The 21,103-nt window shown below is 45.9% G+C and overlaps 3 protein-coding genes across 3 annotated transcripts; all 3 read right to left on the bottom strand.

The window, feature by feature from the left end:
• Nucleotides 1-4,598: 4,598 nt before the first annotated feature.
• On the bottom strand, nucleotides 4,599-13,068 carry RRAGC (Ras related GTP binding C). Its single transcript, XM_072355612.1, has 7 exons — nucleotides 12,757-13,068; nucleotides 10,947-11,150; nucleotides 10,096-10,295; nucleotides 9,275-9,389; nucleotides 8,920-9,062; nucleotides 7,624-7,772; nucleotides 4,599-6,600 (listed from the first exon to the last, which is right to left on the bottom strand). The coding sequence occupies exons 1-7, from the start codon at nucleotides 13,021-13,023 to the stop codon at nucleotides 6,449-6,451; spliced, it is 1,230 nt and encodes a 409-aa protein (XP_072211713.1). The 5' UTR covers nucleotides 13,024-13,068; the 3' UTR covers nucleotides 4,599-6,448.
• A 601-nt stretch (nucleotides 13,069-13,669) lies between these two features.
• On the bottom strand, nucleotides 13,670-15,884 carry MYCBP (MYC binding protein). The gene is made up of 5 exons (XM_072355611.1): nucleotides 15,789-15,884; nucleotides 15,582-15,654; nucleotides 14,797-14,845; nucleotides 14,325-14,454; nucleotides 13,670-13,772 (listed from the first exon to the last, which is right to left on the bottom strand). Exons 1-5 carry the CDS (start codon nucleotides 15,801-15,803, stop codon nucleotides 13,728-13,730), a joined length of 312 nt encoding a protein of 103 aa, XP_072211712.1. The 5' UTR covers nucleotides 15,804-15,884; the 3' UTR covers nucleotides 13,670-13,727.
• A 450-nt stretch (nucleotides 15,885-16,334) lies between these two features.
• GJA9 (gap junction protein alpha 9) lies at nucleotides 16,335-20,021 on the bottom strand. Its single transcript, XM_072355610.1, has 3 exons — nucleotides 19,738-20,021; nucleotides 19,178-19,322; nucleotides 16,335-18,203 (listed from the first exon to the last, which is right to left on the bottom strand). The coding sequence occupies exon 3, from the start codon at nucleotides 18,180-18,182 to the stop codon at nucleotides 16,641-16,643; it is 1,542 nt and encodes a 513-aa protein (XP_072211711.1). The 5' UTR covers nucleotides 18,183-18,203; nucleotides 19,178-19,322; nucleotides 19,738-20,021; the 3' UTR covers nucleotides 16,335-16,640.
• Nucleotides 20,022-21,103: the final 1,082 nt, after the last annotated feature.

Raw genomic sequence — 21,103 nt, 5'->3', positions numbered from 1 at the left:
AGTTCACATTGCCATTGACTTGCAAGCTAAGCAGAAAACTAAAGAAGGGCACGCAGCAGGATTTGCATTGCTTCTCATACAGACCCTATCAGCACTGACACTGGAAAGTGCAAAACACGAGAAAGGAAAGCGTTAAAAATAAGAATGCTGAAGATAGCAATGATCTCCAAAGAGCAGCATTTCCATGTAATCGGAGAAACACTGAATATGACAGCACCGCCTCACATCTACTCTAATTTTACATGATTGGAAACCTCAAGTGTTCCAATCACGCATCTTTCCGTGGGATACTGCTACCTTCAAATCAATCACGCTTACTTAAGCTGACTTCTAATACTGAGTTTGGGTGGGTCTTTATGTGTTACAACACCTGAATGTTGCCACTAGTTCTGCAGCACAGACCACAGCTCTGTTCTGCTGTCACAATGTCAACAGTGTCCAAATGAACTATTTTAAAGGCAGCTCTCCTATATTCCTACAGTCACAAAAGTGCTGTTAACCTGTAGATATACCTGCAGATACACCTGCAGCCATGGCATTTCCCCTCTTTTCTTCTTCATTTCACATAAGCAGCTTATGGCAACAAACTAAGGGCTCCGCATAACAAAATGGAATATCCAGAGCTGCATTCAGATCCACACTGTATTATTCTCAATTATGTCTGAGAAAAGGTTATGCTCTTACTTGGCATTTTGAACAAGATATTGTCAGGAAACTCCATTGAAACAAATGCATGCTATGCAGTAAAACCAAACATGAACTTCACATGGCATCCTTATTCATGCTGGCTGAGCTGGGGGTTGCTCTGCATGTTTGCTTCAGTGTGCTGTTATCCTCAGCCCATGACCTCCAAAGCCACATGTCTAACCATGCTCAACTCCTTTGGTATCCACCCTTTCGTCCCTAAGAGAGTTCTGTGATACAACCCTCTGTAAAATTAGAGTTAACTTCATCAATAATCAGTTCATGTGTTCTGATGTGTTGAGAGCCATTCCGGTCTAAGCTAAGCTGACAGACTCTATTAAAGCACGGTACTGTCATGGAAATGGTGATCTGCACACAAGTGCATGTGACGGATACCAATTACTTTGCTCTTTTCCATAAGAACTCCGCATGACATAGGAGTTATTATGAATGACTGATAAGATCACTGAATGCTTTACATCACCATTTCCAAACATGATTCATCCTTAATCACAGAGTAAGCGTAACTGCTTATCCATAGCGTCACAACCTGCTGCGTGTAGGAGAAGCAGATTAAGCCCATCACCTCCTAGCCAAAGTTACCATCAGAACGTGCTAATTACCATCACTTATAGAGACCAGCATCTTTCTTTATGACAGTCAAAGAATGCTTAATAATCTCAGCATCTCCCCTTCAGAAGCATTAACTTATTAGACAAGAGATTCTTTCCCAGAAAGCAATTATTTTAATCAATGCTAAATCATAGAAGTCATCATCTCTTAACAACTGTCTCTAAAAGCAATTAACTACACAGTTGTTTCTAAACACCATCAGATCAGTGCTGTCAAAGGCAGAAGAACTCCGCTTTGAGTATGAGAAGGAGGAAAAAACATTATATATAAAGACTGCCAGAAATAAAAGGGACACCATAAAAATGAAATGTCTTCCTCACAGTTGTTGGCTTCCCTTATTAAAGGGCCCCGTAAATGCGTTGTGAATATGGGAACATGTAAAAGCTGTGACTGCTCCAAAACTTTCTCTTGCAGACACTCCTCGGGTCACACGCTCTCCAATAGAGAACAAGACAGCCATCTAGAGGGCAAAGCCAGCTGGCCTGTGGGTCATAGGGAGACCAAACATCCAAGCCCAAAGGTTTTGAGCTGAGAAAACCACCACGTTGTTATTCTCAGTGGGCATCCCAGCATAACTCCCCTACGAACCCAGGAATCGTGACAATAAAAGATGGTCATTTATAAAGAAAACACACATTTTCTTGAAAACAAGATGCTCATTACTATGCAGACCATTGTCCTTAATTGTAGATGTGAAGTCAGTTCTGCTGTATTCATCATTTCCTCTCCCTGTATTGGCTCCAGGGCAGAACACAGCACAAGGCAGGTGAGCAGCACTGAGCTTTTGTGCTCATAACACAGCCACAATGCCCTAAGCACTCATTGCTGATAAACTGCAAAGCATCACATTCAGCCAGAGGAGCAGAGAGATTTGAGTTGATCTTGTTTGTAAGTATCCATTTCCTGGTGCATATTTAAAACATAAGTTTATGAATTTGGAGATCACAGACCCCTGGAAAAGGACTCCAGGTGCTCCTTACTCAGCCCCATTCCCAGCAGTGGGATGGTTTCACATGCTTCTGTTAGCATGGATGGTTTGGAGCAGGCATTGTAGATAAAGGGACTCAGAGAACTGGATGAGTACTGGGCATTAGAGGCTCAGTACTACAGGCTCTTTTAAACCCATTACAGACACCTGAAGTGCTGCCCACTGCAGGAGAACAAACACTGAACTCCCTGACTTCTCTTCCTGTTTCTACAATAGGGAGCAAAAGAATGGAGTTACCCTTTAAGAAGAGGGGTGCTCATCACACCCTATGCTCAGCATGGAGAAAGCCTACAGAGAACCCATCCTCACCAAAGCACTTCATTTCCAGATGAGCCCTTTTTGTTTCACCTCTGATCTGTTTTCTGATACCAGCAAGAAATCACCTTTGAATTCAATCCAAAAGCTCTAAAATGCTTCTTCTGGCTGGCCTTCTAACACGACCTCCTCCCCAGTTTTGCAATGGTTTCACATGTTTATGTTTCACATAAAGCTATAAAAAGCAGAGCATCCCCTTCTAACCCCATTATGATAAAAGCTTCAAGTCTTATTATTCACTTTAAACAGGAAGAAGCTAAACTCCCCCAAGGAAACACACAAGGTGAGGATTTTCTCCACCAGAAAGTGAATGGTTGCCACAGAGCTGTGCCTTCATCTTGCTTGTTTTTAGTCACTTATCAGTCTTCAAATAGCATTGAAGAAATAAAGGAACACCAACCAGCTCAGACCAACACACTCTTTAGATACCTGGCAACGCTTAGATAACCTGAACCAAGGTAACGTGGTCATCACTGCAGTTAAAAGCTCCACACGGTGCCATTTACAAGAAGATATTAGCATCATTATTTGCATGAAGTAGCATATTAATAAGAAGACAACCACTGCAAACCTGATCGCCTTCCAGGTCACCCAACCTCTGGCCTCCAAATGGTGCTTTGATACCATCTTCAAAGCAAGATGGCTGCCAAGAGCTCTGAAGATGGCTGGAGCACGCTGCTGTCCCACACGGCCCAGCCAACACACACACAACCAAAGTGCCCACCAACAAGGGACTGGAAGCACAACTCGTGGCTTCAAGGGGTCATTACTGAACAGTAAGTTGGGAAACAAGGTTGTTTTCTACTTGCTTCCAACAGTCATCAAAATTATCGAAAACGTGTAGTAAAACAGATTTTAATCAATGGAGATATTCTCTTTTTTACTCCTTATTGGTTTCAGGTCACGAAACAGCAGTTAAACAAGCCTAAATGACAGTAGGGAACATACATAGATGGGGAACAACAATAAGAACTCCATCCTGAGAAACACACATAAGAAACCAGCTATGGGCAGACAGGGACAGCCGCTGCTCCCCAGATAGGAAAGAAAAGTAAATATGAAAGACCCAACACTTACCTGTTCCATGTAAGCCAGTTTTCAAAGGAAGGAAATCCTGCTTTGGATTGCAGCACACTTCAGAGCAATGCACTCATCTCCATACAGCCACACTGTGAAGGCAAAAATGATCTCCAGATCCAGGCCCTCTACTGCTGGGCGTTAAACCTGCTCTCCTAATGCCCAGCTGCAGCCCCCAGCATCATTCTGACCTCCTGCTTCAGGGCTGAGCAGTGTTAACTGCTTCCTTTCCTTCTGAGCATGCCTGGCTGCTTTTCTCCCCCTGCCTGACCAGGTGTCACAGAGCTAAATCAGCATAACGAGGTCTGATTTACCAAGCTGGTTGCTGAGGGAAAAGAAGAAAAAGAAGTTGAGTTATCTAAAGTTAAAATAGCAGCAATGGAAACTTGAACTTTATAACACAAAAATGTGGATCGAGGACAGAAATAAAGAAAGCAGCCAGGACAAGATTTCATCCTCCATCACATCCACAGGGCTGCAAGCACAGCTGCATTCCCTGCTACCAAAACAAAGCAGGACCTCGTAAACCTCATCAGGGAACCTCGGTGTGTCACAAGGAAACACCCAGCACTGCTCAGTGGCTGCACCTGCTCCATCAGCCCCACCTTTGCTGGTAGTGTTGGACGAGCAGCCAAATCCATAGGGACAACTGGTGAGCCTGCAACAAGCCGAGGCTGATTTATTAACACAGCTGTAATCAAGGCCAAGCAGGATAGCAACATGTGAAGCCAAGCTCAGCTGTTAAGGAATGAGAACATTGCTCCTTAAGAAACACTTCTATAGGGCTCCTTGTAGCTGTGATACGAGGGTGCCATCTGCTGCCCGCGGGTGCTCAAAGCTGACACAGCCAACCTGGAGGGTTTCTTTCTAATAAAGAATAATCACACACACACACAAGCAATAGGAGATCTTTCTCATTTTATTAGCACGGAATCATGTACAGTGAAGACAAAGAGAGGAACGCATGTACCCAGAACATGAGAAACTACAGAAGTGGGAATGACTTGTTACCTCCTGCCATCTTACCTCTTACTCCTCCCCTCACCTCAAGTACCTGAATGCTGCCACAGACTTTGCAAGCCACAAAAAAACCTTGCAAGCCTGTGGCAAACCCTTACAAAACCCTGCAGTCCATTGCCAAAAAGGGGCCCAGGTTCAGAACAACTGCCCATAGAGACCTGAACTAAAGCATCTGAATTGCTGAGTCTCATACTGACTTGAGTTAAATTTGGAGCAAATCCTTTAGGTACTGAGCATCACATAACAGCTTTAAAACAAAAGAAAAAAAACAACATTTACATGGTATGTGCGTACACCCTAATGTAAATGCATGTATATTCAATTGTACATAGTTCAATGAAAATCCATTCTAGAAGCACAGAAGCAATTTTGTGGTTATGTCTGACCACATAAATACAAACAGTCACAGAGATCGCTTACAGTTACAGACCTTCTTGTGGACATCTTTATAGTGGCACTTGTAGTCAGTTGGTCCAGTGGCTTTGGAACACCTACACACACACAGGGATAGGCAGAAAGTGGCAAGATCTTTGTAGGCCAATAGCCAAGCTTACTGCATATAACAAGGCTGATGTACAATATGACATCTGCAGCAATGTTACCAATAAATTAGATGAAGACTGCTCCGATACGCTTCCCATAATATGACGGCCAGCACTCATAAAAACAGAAAATACACTATTCCATTCGGGTCGCATGGTGACAAACAAGAAGCTGTTTGCCACAACGCAGAATCAACCCCTCGAGTGTCAGGTATTATCAGTAGGTTGTGGCACCCTGATATTTAATCGCTGCGCAAGGAGAACAACCTCCAGATGTTTTCCTAAAGCTTGTCATGATTATCAGACAGGATGAAAAGAGATCCCACCATCAGAAGCCAGGAACGTGGTCACTTCTTCACTTGGAAAGGGCTGAGCCTGGTTGCTTTGCTCCAGCAGATGGCAGACATTTCAGTTCAGTCAGCATTCGTTTGGTGAATGGGATGACTCAGATTTATGACACCCGTGGTTTTGCAAAAGAGAGCGGGTGATTTATTTCTGCTGTTAGCATTGCCCTTCCATCAAAGGGGGGTACACTGAGAGCTTGTCCAAAGGCCAAGTATCACCATCTCCTCAAATGAAACTGCAGCTCAGTTCTCCAAGCAAACAGTGAATCATGACAACAGAGCTCTGCCTCGCATCCACTGCACAGGTACAGGATTCCCAAGGATACTCTGAGCAAACCATGGAGAGTGAGAACTTCATGGGATGACTTGCGAGCCACACAACTAAAAGCATGGGTTTCACAGGCCCCTCGATCAACTCTGACAACGTTCTGCAGGACAAAAGGTTCAACTTAAGCAAAACTGGATATTCTACCAAACAACCCCCCGAAAAAAAACAGGCTGAGAAAACGACAATTTGGTGTTTCACATTAAAATCAACTCAACCATTCTGAAGTTTTGACCAGGACAATCAGTCATAAACAGACTGTTAGAACAGGACTCCAAACTGAAATACCGCTGCACTTGTGATAGAGGTGGTTTCAAACTGACATTTCTAACACCACTGGCCTGAAAGTATTTTTACAGTAGTTCCAGCTGTCCGACATGAGTTACAAGCTGCGGTGCCACACTTAAGGCCACTCTTCTCCTGTGAAACGCACTGCAGGCTTTCAGACTACTTTTCTCTTGTTCCACAAAGCTTTGGATTGAAGAGCTGACAAGTCTATCCAATGTCTTTTAGTTTTCCTCTAGACTGCATTCCTGGGTGTGCCGTTGTGCGTCACTGCCTTCAGACTGGAGGCGCTGGCTTGATGGTTGCAGACTCGGTGGGAGGCAACACCTACCTCGAAGACCTCGTGAATGGCTTTGCGGAAGCAGTGGAAATTGTAATCTATCAGACCTGTCAAAAAGGAGGAGGGGGGGGAAAGGAAAAGCTGCTCAGCTTGGCGCATTTATGTAGTCAACAGAGCTTCAAAATCAATGTAAGTTTCATCTAACATACAGCTATTTTGTTGCTTGCTGTGGTGTGAATTCGGATTCATGGCGTCTAATGGTGAAGTTTGACTAATGCCAGACTTTGCTTAGATTGTCTCTTTTGATAAAAACAAGGTGCTCGTTTGGAATGCAAGGTTTGCATTTATAATTAAAGAGCAGATAAGGGGACAACACAAGACTCCACCCACCCCAAAAACGTTCTAACACATGGAACAGTTAAACATGGTAGTACAGCTCAACCATCACTTTAATGTTGTCCTCCTCTTTGATGGTGTCACTGATGTATATCCTAACTGTGCTGAGTGAAGCTTTCAAGACCAAACAGAGTACAGTTAAAATACATCTGCCTTCCACCTTCTGAACAGCCCATAAACGCCAAGGTAAACATCATCATCATTTAAGCTCAGTACTTCAAAATCAAGGCTTAGGATTTCATTTCTATCCCATAACATATGCAAGACCATTCGTACCAATTGCATTCTAAAGGTCCGAGCAACTATACAACTGGTTAAGCCTGCAATGCATTAAATACTGCTCTACATTCCTACCGTATACTTTGCTAGCCCACCACTGTCCATTTCCCCAGTCATATGTTAAAAAGGTTATAGGAATGCAACAGAGGTAATGGAGAATATGGTTATCACAACACAGCAGCTTGTCAAGCAGAACATAACTGACAGCACTACAGCAGGTGGTAATGACAAGGCCTCATTAGCTACCCAAGTCATTTCAACAGGAGGACATCAATTAAGGCACTGATTCACAAGAACAAAAATAAGATCTTTTCATCTCTAAGAAGGGAGAAAATCCCTCCCAGAAGAAATTAAACAAATTTAATTACATGAAAGTGACTTGTAAAGCCTTATTAATATCTTACAGTTGATAGAAATCAGTAGATAAAAGCCACGCAAATGGAGGAAGCTCTTACCTTTGCGCTCAAAACTTTCTTCTCTAAGAATGCAAACTAACGCCAAGAACTTTGTTACTTCCTTTAAGTACAGGACCGTTGTGTTATTGAGCTTGATAATTGCCATTGACTCTTTATCATAAGCACTTCCAGTGCCATCTTCTTTTAACCTAAGAAAGAATGAGTTGACCCAAGGTGTAACTTAATAAGATACGCTGCAGTAACTTCAGAGCAAATACTCAATGCCTATGAAATGCAGTGAGAAGAATAATGCCCATACTGAATGGCAAGCAAGCAAAGAACTTATAGCTGTATTAAGTCCTGTGCTGAAAGTAAGACCATTTTCACCACTGAAGCGTCCCCAGCATTACAGGAAAGCCAGGCCTAAACAGAAGATAAGGCTTGGCTACATACAACCTATATTATCTGAATAGTTACCAGCAAGTTACCAGCATGCATCCCTTTGATACAAGCTACCAACTGTGTCTGTTTAGTTGATACTGTTCCCAGCACTCTTAGTGAATACAGTATAGCACACGGGTTGTACCTTCAAACCTAAGAGCCAGTGCTACACACTATCTCACAGCACCTAGTACCACATTAAGATATCCAGGAACAGGTTTGAAGGTTTAAGGCAAATCTGGTATAAACTTCAATGGAGTAACATCTCAGCACAGTTACTTTGAATAAATTAATACAAAGGTCCGCATCCTTTTGCTGTATGAGATACTCATAAGATATATTCTAAGCCAAGTACTGGTCTGTTCAGTCATCTGGCCTGTTTAGTCACTTGAAGCAGATCATTAAAAGGCTAAATATAAGATGTTATACTCTACGTATTTCTACAGGTCACCCTCATAACTATTGAAGGCAAGTCTCATAGGAGCATGAAGAGCAGTGGTAAGGACAGAACCTTCAGGATGACTCACAGCACCCACTTTAATGGGAACAGTCAGACAATAAGCTCCTGCCATGGACTGTTTGGAACTGAAGCCACATAACAACAAATCACAGCTAACAAAGCAATAAGACAAACCTTACAGTCAGCAAGGCCGGGCTGACCATGCCAAATGAGACAGAGCAATACTCGTACTGTACATGAGACACTTGCCTCTTAATGTCAAATGGAGGGGGAAAAATTGATGAGAAACTTAACCCAGCTGCCAAATCGTTTGGCTTCACTCCAGTTGCTCGCAGAACAAATGTGCTCCACAGAGCAACCGACTGCACACTGCAAGATGGTGCAGCAAACAGCACCTGTGCAGTCTGCCCTACAGCTTGCAAGGACCTTTTTTCCTAAGAGTATTCATCACTTACCCATATATACAGGAAACATCTATCACAACATCAATCATGTCACAGCACAACTCATACGACTGCATGTCCACAGGGGAACTGTCCGTTGCAATGTAGATTTTGCTGACTACATCGAAGAGAAAAGCTTTTTCAATGCCTGAATTCTTCAGAAAGAGAAAGAATTTGGATGAATGTTTACATTTCAGGTACAATTCATATACTTTCACATTCCTAACAGCAAGAAGCGTTTTAAACAACCAATTCAGAAGCTCCAAACAGAAGCAATATTCAGAGCACACAGTTTACATCTGAGCAGAAGGAATTGCTTCACAGTTCCACATTACTTCACTTAGAATTCTGTATGATCACCACTTACTGATATAAAGATATTTAGTAGATTTTCCAGTGTTGGCAGTTGCGGAATGAGCTTCTGTACCACTTTACTGAAGGCTTCAAATATTGAGTGGTCGTAGATGCTGGTCAAATAAAAGCTGAGAGAGGGCAAGGCAGGAGGGAGGAAAAAAGAGGAGAGATCTGTGAGTCCATCAGAACCGCAGTAGATGATAAAGCTTTGCTTTCTACCACTCAAGTCTGATGAGTCAACCGAGATGCTCTATCACAAACAACTGTAACTGCTCTGTCAAGAAACTCACTTCTGAGAGACAGGAATGAACATAACACGCTCTCCTCATCTGCAGATGTGAGAACAGAGAGAGAAAATTGTGCAAACGTTTTTACAACACGCTTAGCCTACCAGAATACTTAAGGCAAAGGAAATAAGTGCTTAACGAGGTTTCAGTGAGTCCTTCTCCCAACCTTCTATTTTGTCACACTGAGATGCTGGCCATGTTTGCAGGCTCCACAAGAATCAAAACAGCAGTAAAAAGAGAGAAAAAAAAATGACACTGTGTTGCCCACCCCTCCAGGCCACCTGCCCAAGTTTGGCCTCATGAACAGAATGAAAGCTGGGCAAGAGGGTCTTGAATTGTGAATATGAGCTTATGAAGAAGTCTGAGTGGAATCTGATAGCTAGCTACCTGAATGAAGAATGGCAGATAGGGCCAGATTCAGGAGAGCATTCTGTGGTTTCAAGAAATAAACAAGACCTCATTCCAGTCCACGACCACATGTCAAAGACATCAGTCTGCACGCATACAAGCAACAGCAGAATCACATTTGCAGGAATACATAACTCACCTAAGGTGAAGTTTTTCAAGCCCGGCGTCTGTGAGGTCGTCATTAGCTCTCTGATGAATATCCCTCTGAGTTTCTATTTTATGGTCGTCTGATAAACCATCCACTTTATGAATAAAAACTTCAAAGTTCATTTCTGGGTTGACCTTGTAGGCCTTTGAAACTGTGATGTGGAGTCTTGTTAAAGCTTCCATATAGTCATCCTGTGAACAAGTTTTGGCAGGAATGAATGAAAAGGCTTTATCTTCCATAACTATCCCATTCAGTGCCAAAAAAACCACTTCATTTCACTTCTGTAATTAAACAGAAGTTTGGTAGAAGAGAATACCTTGGAGAATCAGAAATCCACGCAGCTTAGATTCTGTTTCATTAGCTATGCAAGGCTCAGTTATACAAAACTAGGCTTCATAGCAAAAGGTGGTTACGCTTCAACTCCAGCACAGCGCAGCACTGATCTCCAAGGCGGTCCCAACAACCAGGAACTCTCCATCGGTGCAATTCCTAAGTTCACTAGAAGCTACCAGAAACCTAACAGGGCCATTCCCATGACATCGAAATCAGAGGCGTGCTGACACTACGTGAGCTCCATAGCAATCAAAAGCAGAGGAAAGAGATAATCGGGTGATTCAGGTCATCTAACAGATCAGATTCTCACTGCTCGTGCTCAGAGTACTTGCCACTTTCCACTATCTCAAATGGGGATTTACATTCCACATAATCGATTCACAAAACTAAAAGCAATTGCCAACACATCCTTTCATACACAACGAATCTTATCCTACAATACACTCCCGATCATTCTTCTCACAAAGCAAAAGGAAACTTCTTCACAATTCTTAGGGATTTGTATTTACCTGAGCGTCAATAACATATATTAGAGCACCTGTTCCTCTGAAGATCATCTCATAATCAAATGTCGGATCAAAAAAGTCCATCTGCCCTGGAAAATCCCATATCTGGAAATTCACAAAGGAACTGTTGGAAATATCATCCTTGTAGATCTTGTTGGTGCTTTCCAAGAACAGAGTCTCATTTGGAGACATTTTGTGAAACACCACCTGTTAAAGAGAATACGAATAACAGTCTTGACTTTGTCTCAGCGCAAGAGATTGCAGGATTCAAGTCACAGAACTTCGAACAAATAGGTTTATCCTATATTCTAAAGTGTACAGTTTCAGTTGACCCTTTTGGTGCACAGACTGATTCCTCCATCAGCCAAGCACATAACCTATTGCCAACCAGAACCGAGCGCTAACACACAGCCCATCGTTCTTACAAGTTTAAGTAATGATGCTATCTAAAGACAGAGACACACTGGGTATTTTCTAACAGTTTCTTCCAATTTTGCTCCATTAGCCAAACCACATCAGCTATAAAGCCTGTGTTAATTAAGCAACTGCAAGCCTTTAAGAATGGTTCATTTCCAGTCTTAGAAACTCCCATGCAAACTGCTTTAGTCTGACACTCAGCATTATGGACCAACAGAATCAGACCACTCCAAAAGTGCAATACAAGTATAAAAATAACATCTCTCTTTCAGTGTCTGCAATAGCTGTCGTTGCCTTCCATGAGCAGCTGATCGATCTTGGTTGACCTTCTCCCTTTAGATACCCTACAGGAATGCTGACAGTTCTCACACTGCCTGGTAACCCACTTAGCAGTAATGAACAATATTCTTCTTGCTGTGCTCAGAAAGCCCTGCTGGGACTTCAGCCCTGACAAGACACACAGCTGGGTGGGCAGCACAGCACTCAATGAGCTCCAAAGCAGCACAGATTCAACTTTTAAGGAGAAGGGGAAAGTAATGCACTTTCTCAAGGCAGAAGCACAAGGAAACCAGGACCTGAATGAGGTTTTAAACAGCACGGAAAAGCAAGAATAGTTCTAGATAAGCTCCAGCTTTATTGCACGGACTAAAAGCTCCACAAGGTCTGCAGAATGGCTGTAAAGCACTGTGGAAATCAGCATTCCTTTGGAGCTCAGCATCTTTCCCAAAGAAAAGGGCAGAAACTGTGAGCAAAGGTTACAGCAGATGAGTCTCTGAGAAGCAGTGAGCTCGTCCTCCCTCCCTCCTTCACACTGGCCAGGACACAGCCTGGATCAAACCCCATTTCTTCTTCCTAGAGTCAACCCCTATTGTTTCTACACAACTTGGATAAAGCAAAGGAAAAGGCCAAGGTAGAATCCAACTGGAAGCACGGAGTTAGCTCTGATACAGGCAAGTGACAACGGGCAAACACAAGCAGAGCAGGCAGGCCTGGAATGTGCTACAAAGAGCTGATCTTCTCCACTTTGCCTTTCCAAGTGTTCCTTTGGCACTCTGACCATCTCAGCAACTTCCTAACAGATGCCGTCAGTGATGGCTGCCGTTCACATCACCACAGACTAAGAAAACAAATCAATATACACACTATATTTGCACACAGAGCGGGGGACATCGGGCCCATATAACAACAACCATCCTGAAAGGCTGACAAGCCGTGACAGCGCATTCGAAAGGCCAAGTTTGCTGGTTAACACCTAGCTCGTGTTTTGCAAACCCCGTCTAAAGGAAGGGACGGATGGCTCCGCAGCACGGCGATGCAGATGGACCCCACGCCGGAGGACGCAGCCACCCAACGCCCCTCGACAGCGGCCGTGCCGGGGGGTTCAGCCTCCCCTCACCTTCTGGATGGAGGACTTCCCGCTGCGCCGCAGCCCCATCAGAAGGATCCGCGGTTTGGAGTCCGCCCCGCCCGCGCCGCCCCCGGGCCCTCCCGCGCCTCCTCCGGGTCCTCCAGGCCCAGGGCCGCCTTCCAGTTCCGCCTCCTCCTCCTCCTCCCCGTAGCCGAAGTCTTTAGGGAACGAGTCTGCCGTCCCGAAGCTGCCTCCCACCAGCGCCGGCTCCTCCGCCGCCCCAGCCGCGCCCGCTCCGCCGAACTGCAGCGCCATGTCGGCCCGGCCCGGCCCTCCGCCTGCACCGCAGAGTCCCGCCCATCGAGGCTCCCTATTGGCTGGCAGAGAAGCTGCTCGCAACCGATTGGCTGATGGAGGCGGCGCTGTGAGGCGCTCCGGTCAGGAGGCGAGAGTCACATGACGGCGCGGGAGCACGTGAGCGATGGGGGTGGGAGGCGGCGGCTGTAGCCATAGACGGACGGACACACGTGTGGCTCTGTCCATCCGGCTCTACTATGGCACCGACAGCGGTTACATGCTGCACAGCAGCCCCTTCTCAGCCTGCACACACGCTCCACTTAACTCTACACACTCTAATTTACCACCTGCAATAGAGATGCAAAGCCTGCCGGGGGTTGTTTTTGCCTTTGAAACTCTTACACCGTGTTATTTCCCTCTCTCAGCTCCCTCCTGCACAAGCAGAGACACGGAAGCACGATGACCAACCACAAACAGAGCTGCACGATGACCAACCACAAACAGAGCTGCACGATGACCAACCACAAACAGAGCTGCACGATGACCAACCACAAACAGAGCTGCACGATGACCAACCACAAACAGAGCTGCACGATGACCAACCACAAACAGAGCTGCACGCTGCCTGGTTTTCCTTGCAGAGACACACAGAAGAGGCAGGACCTGCAGTTGACAGGAAGCCCTTTATTAATAAAGCCAAGGTACGAAAGGAGAAACTACTGCTATTCATCGCGCTTCTCTTCTTGAGGTGGTTCATATTGAGCCAGCTGTGGATTGAAAGAGAGGAAAGCAGTTAGATGGGACATCTGAAAGAGACACGGGAGCACACCAGGGTTGTATTGGCTGCAGCACAAGTGAATATTCCATAGGGATAAAGGGTGACCTCCTCTGGTAAAACCCTGCCATAGAGCAGTGCCAGGGCTCAAAAGCTAACACTGTTTCCCCCTCCTGCATTCAGCCTTTGGAAAGGCCTCATAGAAAGGCATTAGCTTCCCCCCAGCCCTGCTTTTCAAAGCTCTTATAGCACGTTATCAGATAAAAACAAATGGGACTGAATGATGAGATGGAGTTTCCCAGGATCCCTTCATTTACTTATTTTGTAATATAATAGTTAGCAAAAAAACTGCATTCCAGGATACAAGGCTCCCATCAGAAGCTGCATATAGGCAACGAATGAGATATAGCATTCCCCATCCACAAGGCTGAACCCTATAACATCATCAGCAGTGATGGCAGTGAAAGCGAGCTGTATTCTAAGTGCCAAAGTACTCTCCTTATCAAACACAGCAGTACTTAGGAATACTAAAGAAGGCTTTTACTTTGGTTTTCAGTTTCTGATTCTCTTCCAGCACAGCTTCGTATTTCTCCTTCATCTCTGCTACTTCCAAACGAAGTGCCTCCATTTCTGGGCTCTCAGGAGCTGAAGCTCCCAGGTGATGCTTCAGAAAGCTGATGTTTAGATGTTAAGGATTTCCACAGATGGACACTTTGATTTAACATTTAAATCAATAATCAGTGCTGCAATAAACACGACCAGAACAACATTGAATCGCTTAAATTACTACCGTGCTATTCATCCAATGGAATGAAGCTGGAAAAAAACAAGAAAGCTTGCCAAGTTCATTGGTATATTCTACAGAAGGACACTAGTACATACAAGACAGCTACTCACATTTTGCTACACCAACCTCTTTTTGGTTGCATATCAATTTGTCTTCCAAACAGCAAAAGAAGAACCAAACAGGCTGTTTGTAACAGCAAGAACCAACCCATAGAGGACAGAAAGGATACTCCAGTGCACTGCTTGGTTTCTCTGGCTCTTCATATAAGGCTACTAACACTGCAAGTACAAGATGGTCAAGCATTATGAGACATCCATGCAACTCTAGATTCCAAAACACACACAGCAGGCAGAATGCATACAAGTTGCATGCCAAGCTCACAGCACGTTCTTCTGTTTAATTCTCACTTATATCCTTCATGTTAAGGACGGAGCTGCACAAGGGGAAACAGAGCACCCCCCACTTCAATGGAAGGGATTTCTTTGACCCACAGGGGATGATTATGGAGCACAAAATACACAAGATATAACACACAAGAGGCATGCAATTCTGCTTCTCAAGCGCTACTTGAAGGGAGATTAAGTGCCTCCCTCCCAGTTTCAGCCACATGAATTGCACAGATTTAAGCTTAACACTTAAGTTAGAAGCAAAACTTGGTTGCTGCAGGGTTTGGATGATTTGTTTTGCTCACACACTTCACACTGCAACAGCACAGCCACACCTGCAGGGAATCAAAGGGCCCAACACACCTGGGCTCAGCACAGAGCCCACCCCATACAGCTGCTGCACTCCATAAGCAACGTGCTTCATCAAGCAGGCATAATAACACCCTATTGAAAGGCTCGAGAACACAAAGGGATCATTTAAAGGGCAGCGAGCCATAAGAAGAAGATAAGTGCTCCCCTATATTCAGACCAGCACAGACACTTGCACTAGACCCCAGCACAGCACCTTCCCATTGCTCCGCCCCAACTCCGGACCTCCCCGCACCCCCCGGCCTCCAGGCCGCCTTACCCTTAGTGAGCGTGTCCAGCACCCCCGACTTCTCCAGGTAGCGCCGGAACTGCTCCCGCTTCGAGTCCGCGGCCTGAAGGAGGACGGCCCACACGGTCAGAGCTCCGACGTACCCCTGCCTACGAAGGCGGCTCGGCCCCTCCCCACCGCCGAGGTGGGAAGCACAGGGAAGGCCCCGCCACCCCCTCGCGGTTCCGCAGCCCCTACCTTGTGGTGCGCCATCTACCCCGCAGCACCCGCACCGCCCGCGCCCGCCTCCTATATGGCGCCCCGGCTTCCTACCGTTACCATGGCGACCCAACCGGAAATCCCTCCCTCTGCCCGCTGATTGGTCAGAGTCTGGTGGGGGGCCTTCTGGTTGTGGGAGGTCTGCGCCTGCGCGGGGCTTGTAGGGTTCGGCCTGGTGTGGGTATGGCGGTCGATATGGCCGGCAATAGGAACCCATATCAGAGCCCTATAGCTGCCCTTCGGGCTCCTTTCTAACCTACCAGCTTCTCGAGCTGCTACACACGAGCCCCTCAGTGCCGTCTTTGTGCTCTTTAAGCCGTGCAATGAACACGTGCTTTGCTATAAAGGCATCAAATGCAAAGCATGCAGCAGCACGGGATGCTCCCAGACACAGCATGGGGTTCAATGAGCATCATGGCACCTCTATGTGTTAAACCCCACAGCTGCACCGAGCTGCAACTGCATGCACACACAGGGAGAACACAAACAGCAGCTGCTGGAGAAACAACCTGCAGTGAATGATTCTTTCGTTTCATTTACTGGTCTCCATACAAGACATTTTGAGACTGCGATTTGCTCTTTATGTTTATTGCTTATGTATGTTCTTAGCTGGAAGGTTAATGCAGAAGCTTGGCACAGCCATCCCTCCGTCGCCAGCCAAGCAAAGCAGATGGTTCAGAAGTCACTTAGCTAAAAGCAAAGGGCTGGGCTTCTATCTTAACCTCTGCGGAAGAGCTGCTTAAAGCTGAATTGAGGAAGCTGCTCCTGGGCTGCTCTTGCTTCTATCACAAAGCCCAGCAGTTACCCACGCACATTGCTTGGGCAGCCATGCTATATCTGCAGGTCGGTGGGGGCCCGACGGCTGCTTGCACTGCTTGACAGCGACAGCCGCCCGGATAAGGGCAGTGGTTGGGGGCTGCCACAGCCCCGGCTTTGCTTGGAGCCAGTGCTGGCCTCCCCTGCTGAATCAGGGCTGTTGGGGCGGCTGGGGTGCCGGGTGTCAGCTTTGGGGGGCAGTTGGCCTTGGCTCATGCTGAGGCTGCTCCGTCTCCTGCTGCTGCCCTTTGTAAGGGAGTTTGTGGAGGATCCGACGCTCTCGGCTGCTTTGCAGCAGTTCCAGGAGGAGATGATTCCGTGCTGCCTTCTGAGGCTGGCAACAGGAAAAGGCTGCAGAGGAGGCTGCGACAGCATCTCAGCAAAGCTTCTCGAAGCTGTATCTGCATTCTGAGTACCAGCAAGGAGGTGTTTCTGATCAGCTTCTTTCTGAGAGTTCCTCCTTTCGGTCGCAGGTTTGCCCAGCAAGCCTTCCCTGCACTCTGTGCTGGCATTCTGAGTCTGACCAGCTAAAGCATTCATAGCTGGCCTTTTCTTCGGCAGTTTGTTTTCCTGGCTGTGCTGGGTGTAATTGCTTCTGTTTTCCGCGTGGTTATTTTGAATAGGCTGGAAGATGGGAGCAGAATTTAAGGCTGGGTAGATGGCAGTGTCTGTTTGTTTCTCCATTAAAAAGGCATAACCGCCAAGTACAGAAGGGAGAGTTTTTGGAGGAGTTGCAGATATTCCCAGAGAAGAGCGGGGTATCACCGAGTATTTCTTGCATTTGTTTGCATAGAAATGACCACGGTCATCCTTGTTTTCCTCTTGCCCACACAGACCTATTTTAATTTTACGGAATCCAAGGTGGATAATTTCCAAGACATTTAAAAGCAATGATACGGTCGCTATCGACTGCATGAATAGGATGAAGACTGTCTTCTCTGTTGGTCGTGATACAAAGCAGTCGACTACGTTTGGACACGGATCTCGGTGACATTTATAAAGGGGATCCAGGCGAAACCCGTAAAGCAGATACTGCCCAATCATGAAACCAACTTCCACTGCAGACCTGGTGAAAATATGTATCACGTAAGTGCAGAGCAATGAGCCTCGTAGGGGGGCTTTGTTCAGCTTCCTTTGGTCCAGCTGTCGGAGTTCCCTCTCCAGCCTTCTCCGATATTCTGTCATTTCTAATTCAGTGCTTTCCAGCTCCACTCTCACCTGAGCTTTCTTCTTCTGTCTCTCTTTCTCTAAGGCTCTTAGTCTGTATAAGGCGTGACCCATATACACCAAAGAAGGAGAGGACACAAAGATGACTTGCAAGACCCAGTATCTTATGAGAGAGATGGGAAAGGCCTCATCGTAGCACACGTTCCTGCAGCCAGGTTGCTCAGTATTGCAAATGAATTCTGACTGTTCATCATTCCAGACGTCCTCGGTGGCCACTCCAAGGACAAGCATTCGGAACACGAAGAGGATGGTTAGCCAAATCTTGCCAATAATAGTGGAGTGAATGTGAACCTCCTCCAGAATGCCTCCAAGGAAATTCCAGTCTCCCATGGTTATTGTGCCATCTTAACACTGGAATGTATGAGAGAACAAGCATCAGATACTGTAAAAGCTGCAGCCCTTCGTTATAAAAAGGGCGGCGACACCATCACATGGTGCCAATTGCAACATGATGCTGCTTGTTGGCACTGTAGGCATTATTATTTCTCAGCTATGAGGCAAAGATGTCCACCTGTGTCTAACTTATCACTAAAAGACACTCAGACAAGGATGTAACTATGAGGTATGCAGCACCCCCCTGTGCATCTGAGTCAGTGAAAACACAGTGCCTGCCTCACAACAGGACTGGACACCCAGGGATCTGCTTCCCCATCATCCAATAGATCCCACTGTGAGAGTGGGATGTTTATCTGTAAGATACCTGAGCAGGTGATGAGGTTTTCTTTATTATTTGCAGGCAAACAGAGGAAATACTTCCTGGCCCTTGTTTTTAGTCAGTTGTGAAGTATTTTTAAGAGAGCAAATAACTGCTTTCTGTTTGTGGATGACAGTGCTAAGCAAATAGACAAACCCCCATCGCCAGTCCAGTTCCCTCTGCTTGATGACACCTCTGTTTGAAGTACAGAACAGTATCCAAGCACCAAGTGCTGCTACTTTTACCCACGAGCCTATGGAAAAAGGAATGGCTTATGCAAAAAATTATCGGCTGGTTTCATAAACGGTTCTATCTGTAGATATAACGTTCCTTTGTTTGGACTTCGGTCACTTTAAAAGCAGCATAATCTGATTTTTTAGGATATAGGTCATTTCACACAGAGTTTTCGGTTCAAATGTGGTTCAGTTTTCGTGCTGCAAAACAAGAATGTTAAGGAAGCAAAAGGACGTTAAATTCTTGTGGCTGCACTGCCTCTGACTGCAGAGGAAATGGTACATTAAGACCGCTATTAAACACGAAAATACACTTTCAAACTGGCAGACAAAGAGGTGTTAGACGTCACAAAAGAGAAACAAACTAAGATAAACAGCACATTAGAAAGAAAACATACCTTTCTTTACAGAAAAATGTGTAACATTAAGCTCTATGGTGTCCACTGACAAGCCCTGACATCTTCCATCCGTGTGTTGAACTGTTGATGTCCCCACCGGAGCAATTGGTGGAGTGCAGGCTCTGCACACTTGAATTTATATTTGCTGGGGATGGAGGGAGGAGAAAATCAATGTGTTGGTCCGTCTGCTGCAGCTCCGAGCACAGTTTAACTGTGAGCAAATTAATATTTAGGGGGAGGAGGGGGGGGAACATATTTAAAGAAAAGCTAGACATGAAAAATGCACTGCTTGAGTTTCCTTCCAGTTATGTTCCCTTTCACCTTTGCTGCACCCCACAAAGGAAAGAGGCACATCTGCTGTGTTGGAGCTTCCTTGCATAAGCAGAGATGTGGCAGGGCTGGCTGGGTCCATAGCAGCCCAGCATGCAGCCAAGACATGGCACTAAGCACTCCTTTAGGTTTCTATGATCGGTGCCCTGCTAAAGTGCATCACCAAGACAAGTGTCCTGCATAGGATGAATGCACTTCCTCTACAACAGCTCCAAAGATCCCATCGATACCTTTCAGTTTTGCTCTGAGGATCCGTCAATAGGTCACGTCCGATTTCACAGCTGGGTGGCAGTGAGGGAAGCACTCGATTGCTCCCGCTGTGCCACCAGTGCTCTCCAGTTAGCAACACTGGGGCATCGTCCTGCTGCTGCCACTGAGGGATCTTCATCCATCCATGCAGTCCCAACCTCTGCAAAGATGCTGAAGCTCTGTTTGGTGTTAGAGGAAGCGTTAGAAGTATCCCCTGACAGCTTCATGGTAGTGATGTGCTGCTCAGTGCTATAGTGCAGGTACTTTGCTGCTATAACTCTTCACATGGGTTGTCACGCCAATACTCAGCAGCCAGGACAGAGCACTGCTTTCTTTCAGGTCAAGATGTCACCCCACTCCATTATACCATAGTTGGTTTTGCTGTAAAATAACCCTATCCTTTATCTAACTACTAAATAGTGTATTCTTAGCCTGGGCTTAAACTCCCTGAAGTTCCTTTGATCAGGGAAACGTTCTCCCAAGACCTTTTCATTCCTACTCATCAGCAACGTGCACTTGGTGTGCAGAATTGATTTTGATTCCCTACTCAATTTGTCTGACCCACAACGACCAACTGGATAACGAGAGCACAGGCATCAGGCACGGGCTGTCAGCATAGCGCAGGCTCACTCTGATGGTTCTGTTTCCATGGTTACATCAGGGTCACAAAGGATGAACTGCAATACCAACAAATTCGGACAATCACACGACTTCACATTGCCCATGAGTGCAAAATGGAGCAGTACTGCGTTAGGAGGTGGATTGCAGAGTGCTGTACAGAGACACAGTGCTGACATTCCACCATTCTCAGTGCTGGTGTATAGGATCAATTGTTATTGCTACGATATCCCATGCAGTATATCCCATCCCAGTACGATATCCCATCCCAGTAGGTGCAGACTGGTGGATCTGCTTTCCCAAGCACTATTGGAGGATGCCCTGGCATTAATTGGAGGGTTAAAGTGGTTTTTAGTCGTTGGTTATTTTTAAGCTTAGGCAGTGTACAGTATTTCTACCAGGGACGTCCTTCATTCCTGCACCAAGTTCCTCACTCCCTTGTAAAAAGCTCTTTGGAAGGCAGCAGGGCACCCAAAGTTCCACACTAAGGTGTTTTGTGCTGAGAGATGACTCAATAACATTCAGGACTTCTTGGCCTGGGAATTTTGCAGATGAAAGGAGGCAACATTTGATTGCCAAGAAATACCAACCTGACGTGCCTCAACATCTTCAGGCAAAAGCTGGTTGGCACAGCACTGGTTGGCATTGAGCAGCAGCTGTGCTGGAGCTGGAGGGCAGCAGTAGTGGCTTTGCTACTAAACAAAGCAAGGGAATGGGAAAAGCAGCAAG

Source organism: Excalfactoria chinensis, chromosome 22, assembly GCF_039878825.1.
Source record: "Excalfactoria chinensis isolate bCotChi1 chromosome 22, bCotChi1.hap2, whole genome shotgun sequence".
In the NCBI taxonomy this organism is placed as follows: domain Eukaryota; kingdom Metazoa; phylum Chordata; class Aves; order Galliformes; family Phasianidae; genus Excalfactoria; species Excalfactoria chinensis.
This window is presented reverse-complemented; position numbering and strand designations above follow the sequence as displayed.

Bases quoted from the DNA above. Each gene is read 5' to 3' on its own strand.
- GJA9 (XM_072355610.1), bottom strand. From the start codon at position 18,182: ATGGGAGACTGGAATTTCCTTGGAGGCATTCTGGAGGAGGTTCACATT.
- MYCBP (XM_072355611.1), bottom strand. The intron at 14,846-15,581 runs GTAAGGCGGCCT...TTGTACTTGCAG, and splicing joins GCTGGACACGCTCACTAAGG to TGTTAGTAGCCTTATATGAA. The intron at 13,773-14,324 runs GTAAAAGCCTTC...TTCAATCCACAG, and splicing joins ATCAGAAACTGAAAACCAAA to CTGGCTCAATATGAACCACC.
- RRAGC (XM_072355612.1), bottom strand. From the start codon at position 13,023: ATGGCGCTGCAGTTCGGCGGAGCGGGCGCGGCTGGGGCGGCGGAGGAG. The intron at 11,151-12,756 runs GTGAGGGGAGGC...TCTCTTTAACAG, and splicing joins GGAAGTCCTCCATCCAGAAG to GTGGTGTTTCACAAAATGTC. The intron at 10,296-10,946 runs GTAAATACAAAT...ACTTGTTCACAG, and splicing joins TATATGTTATTGACGCTCAG to GATGACTATATGGAAGCTTT.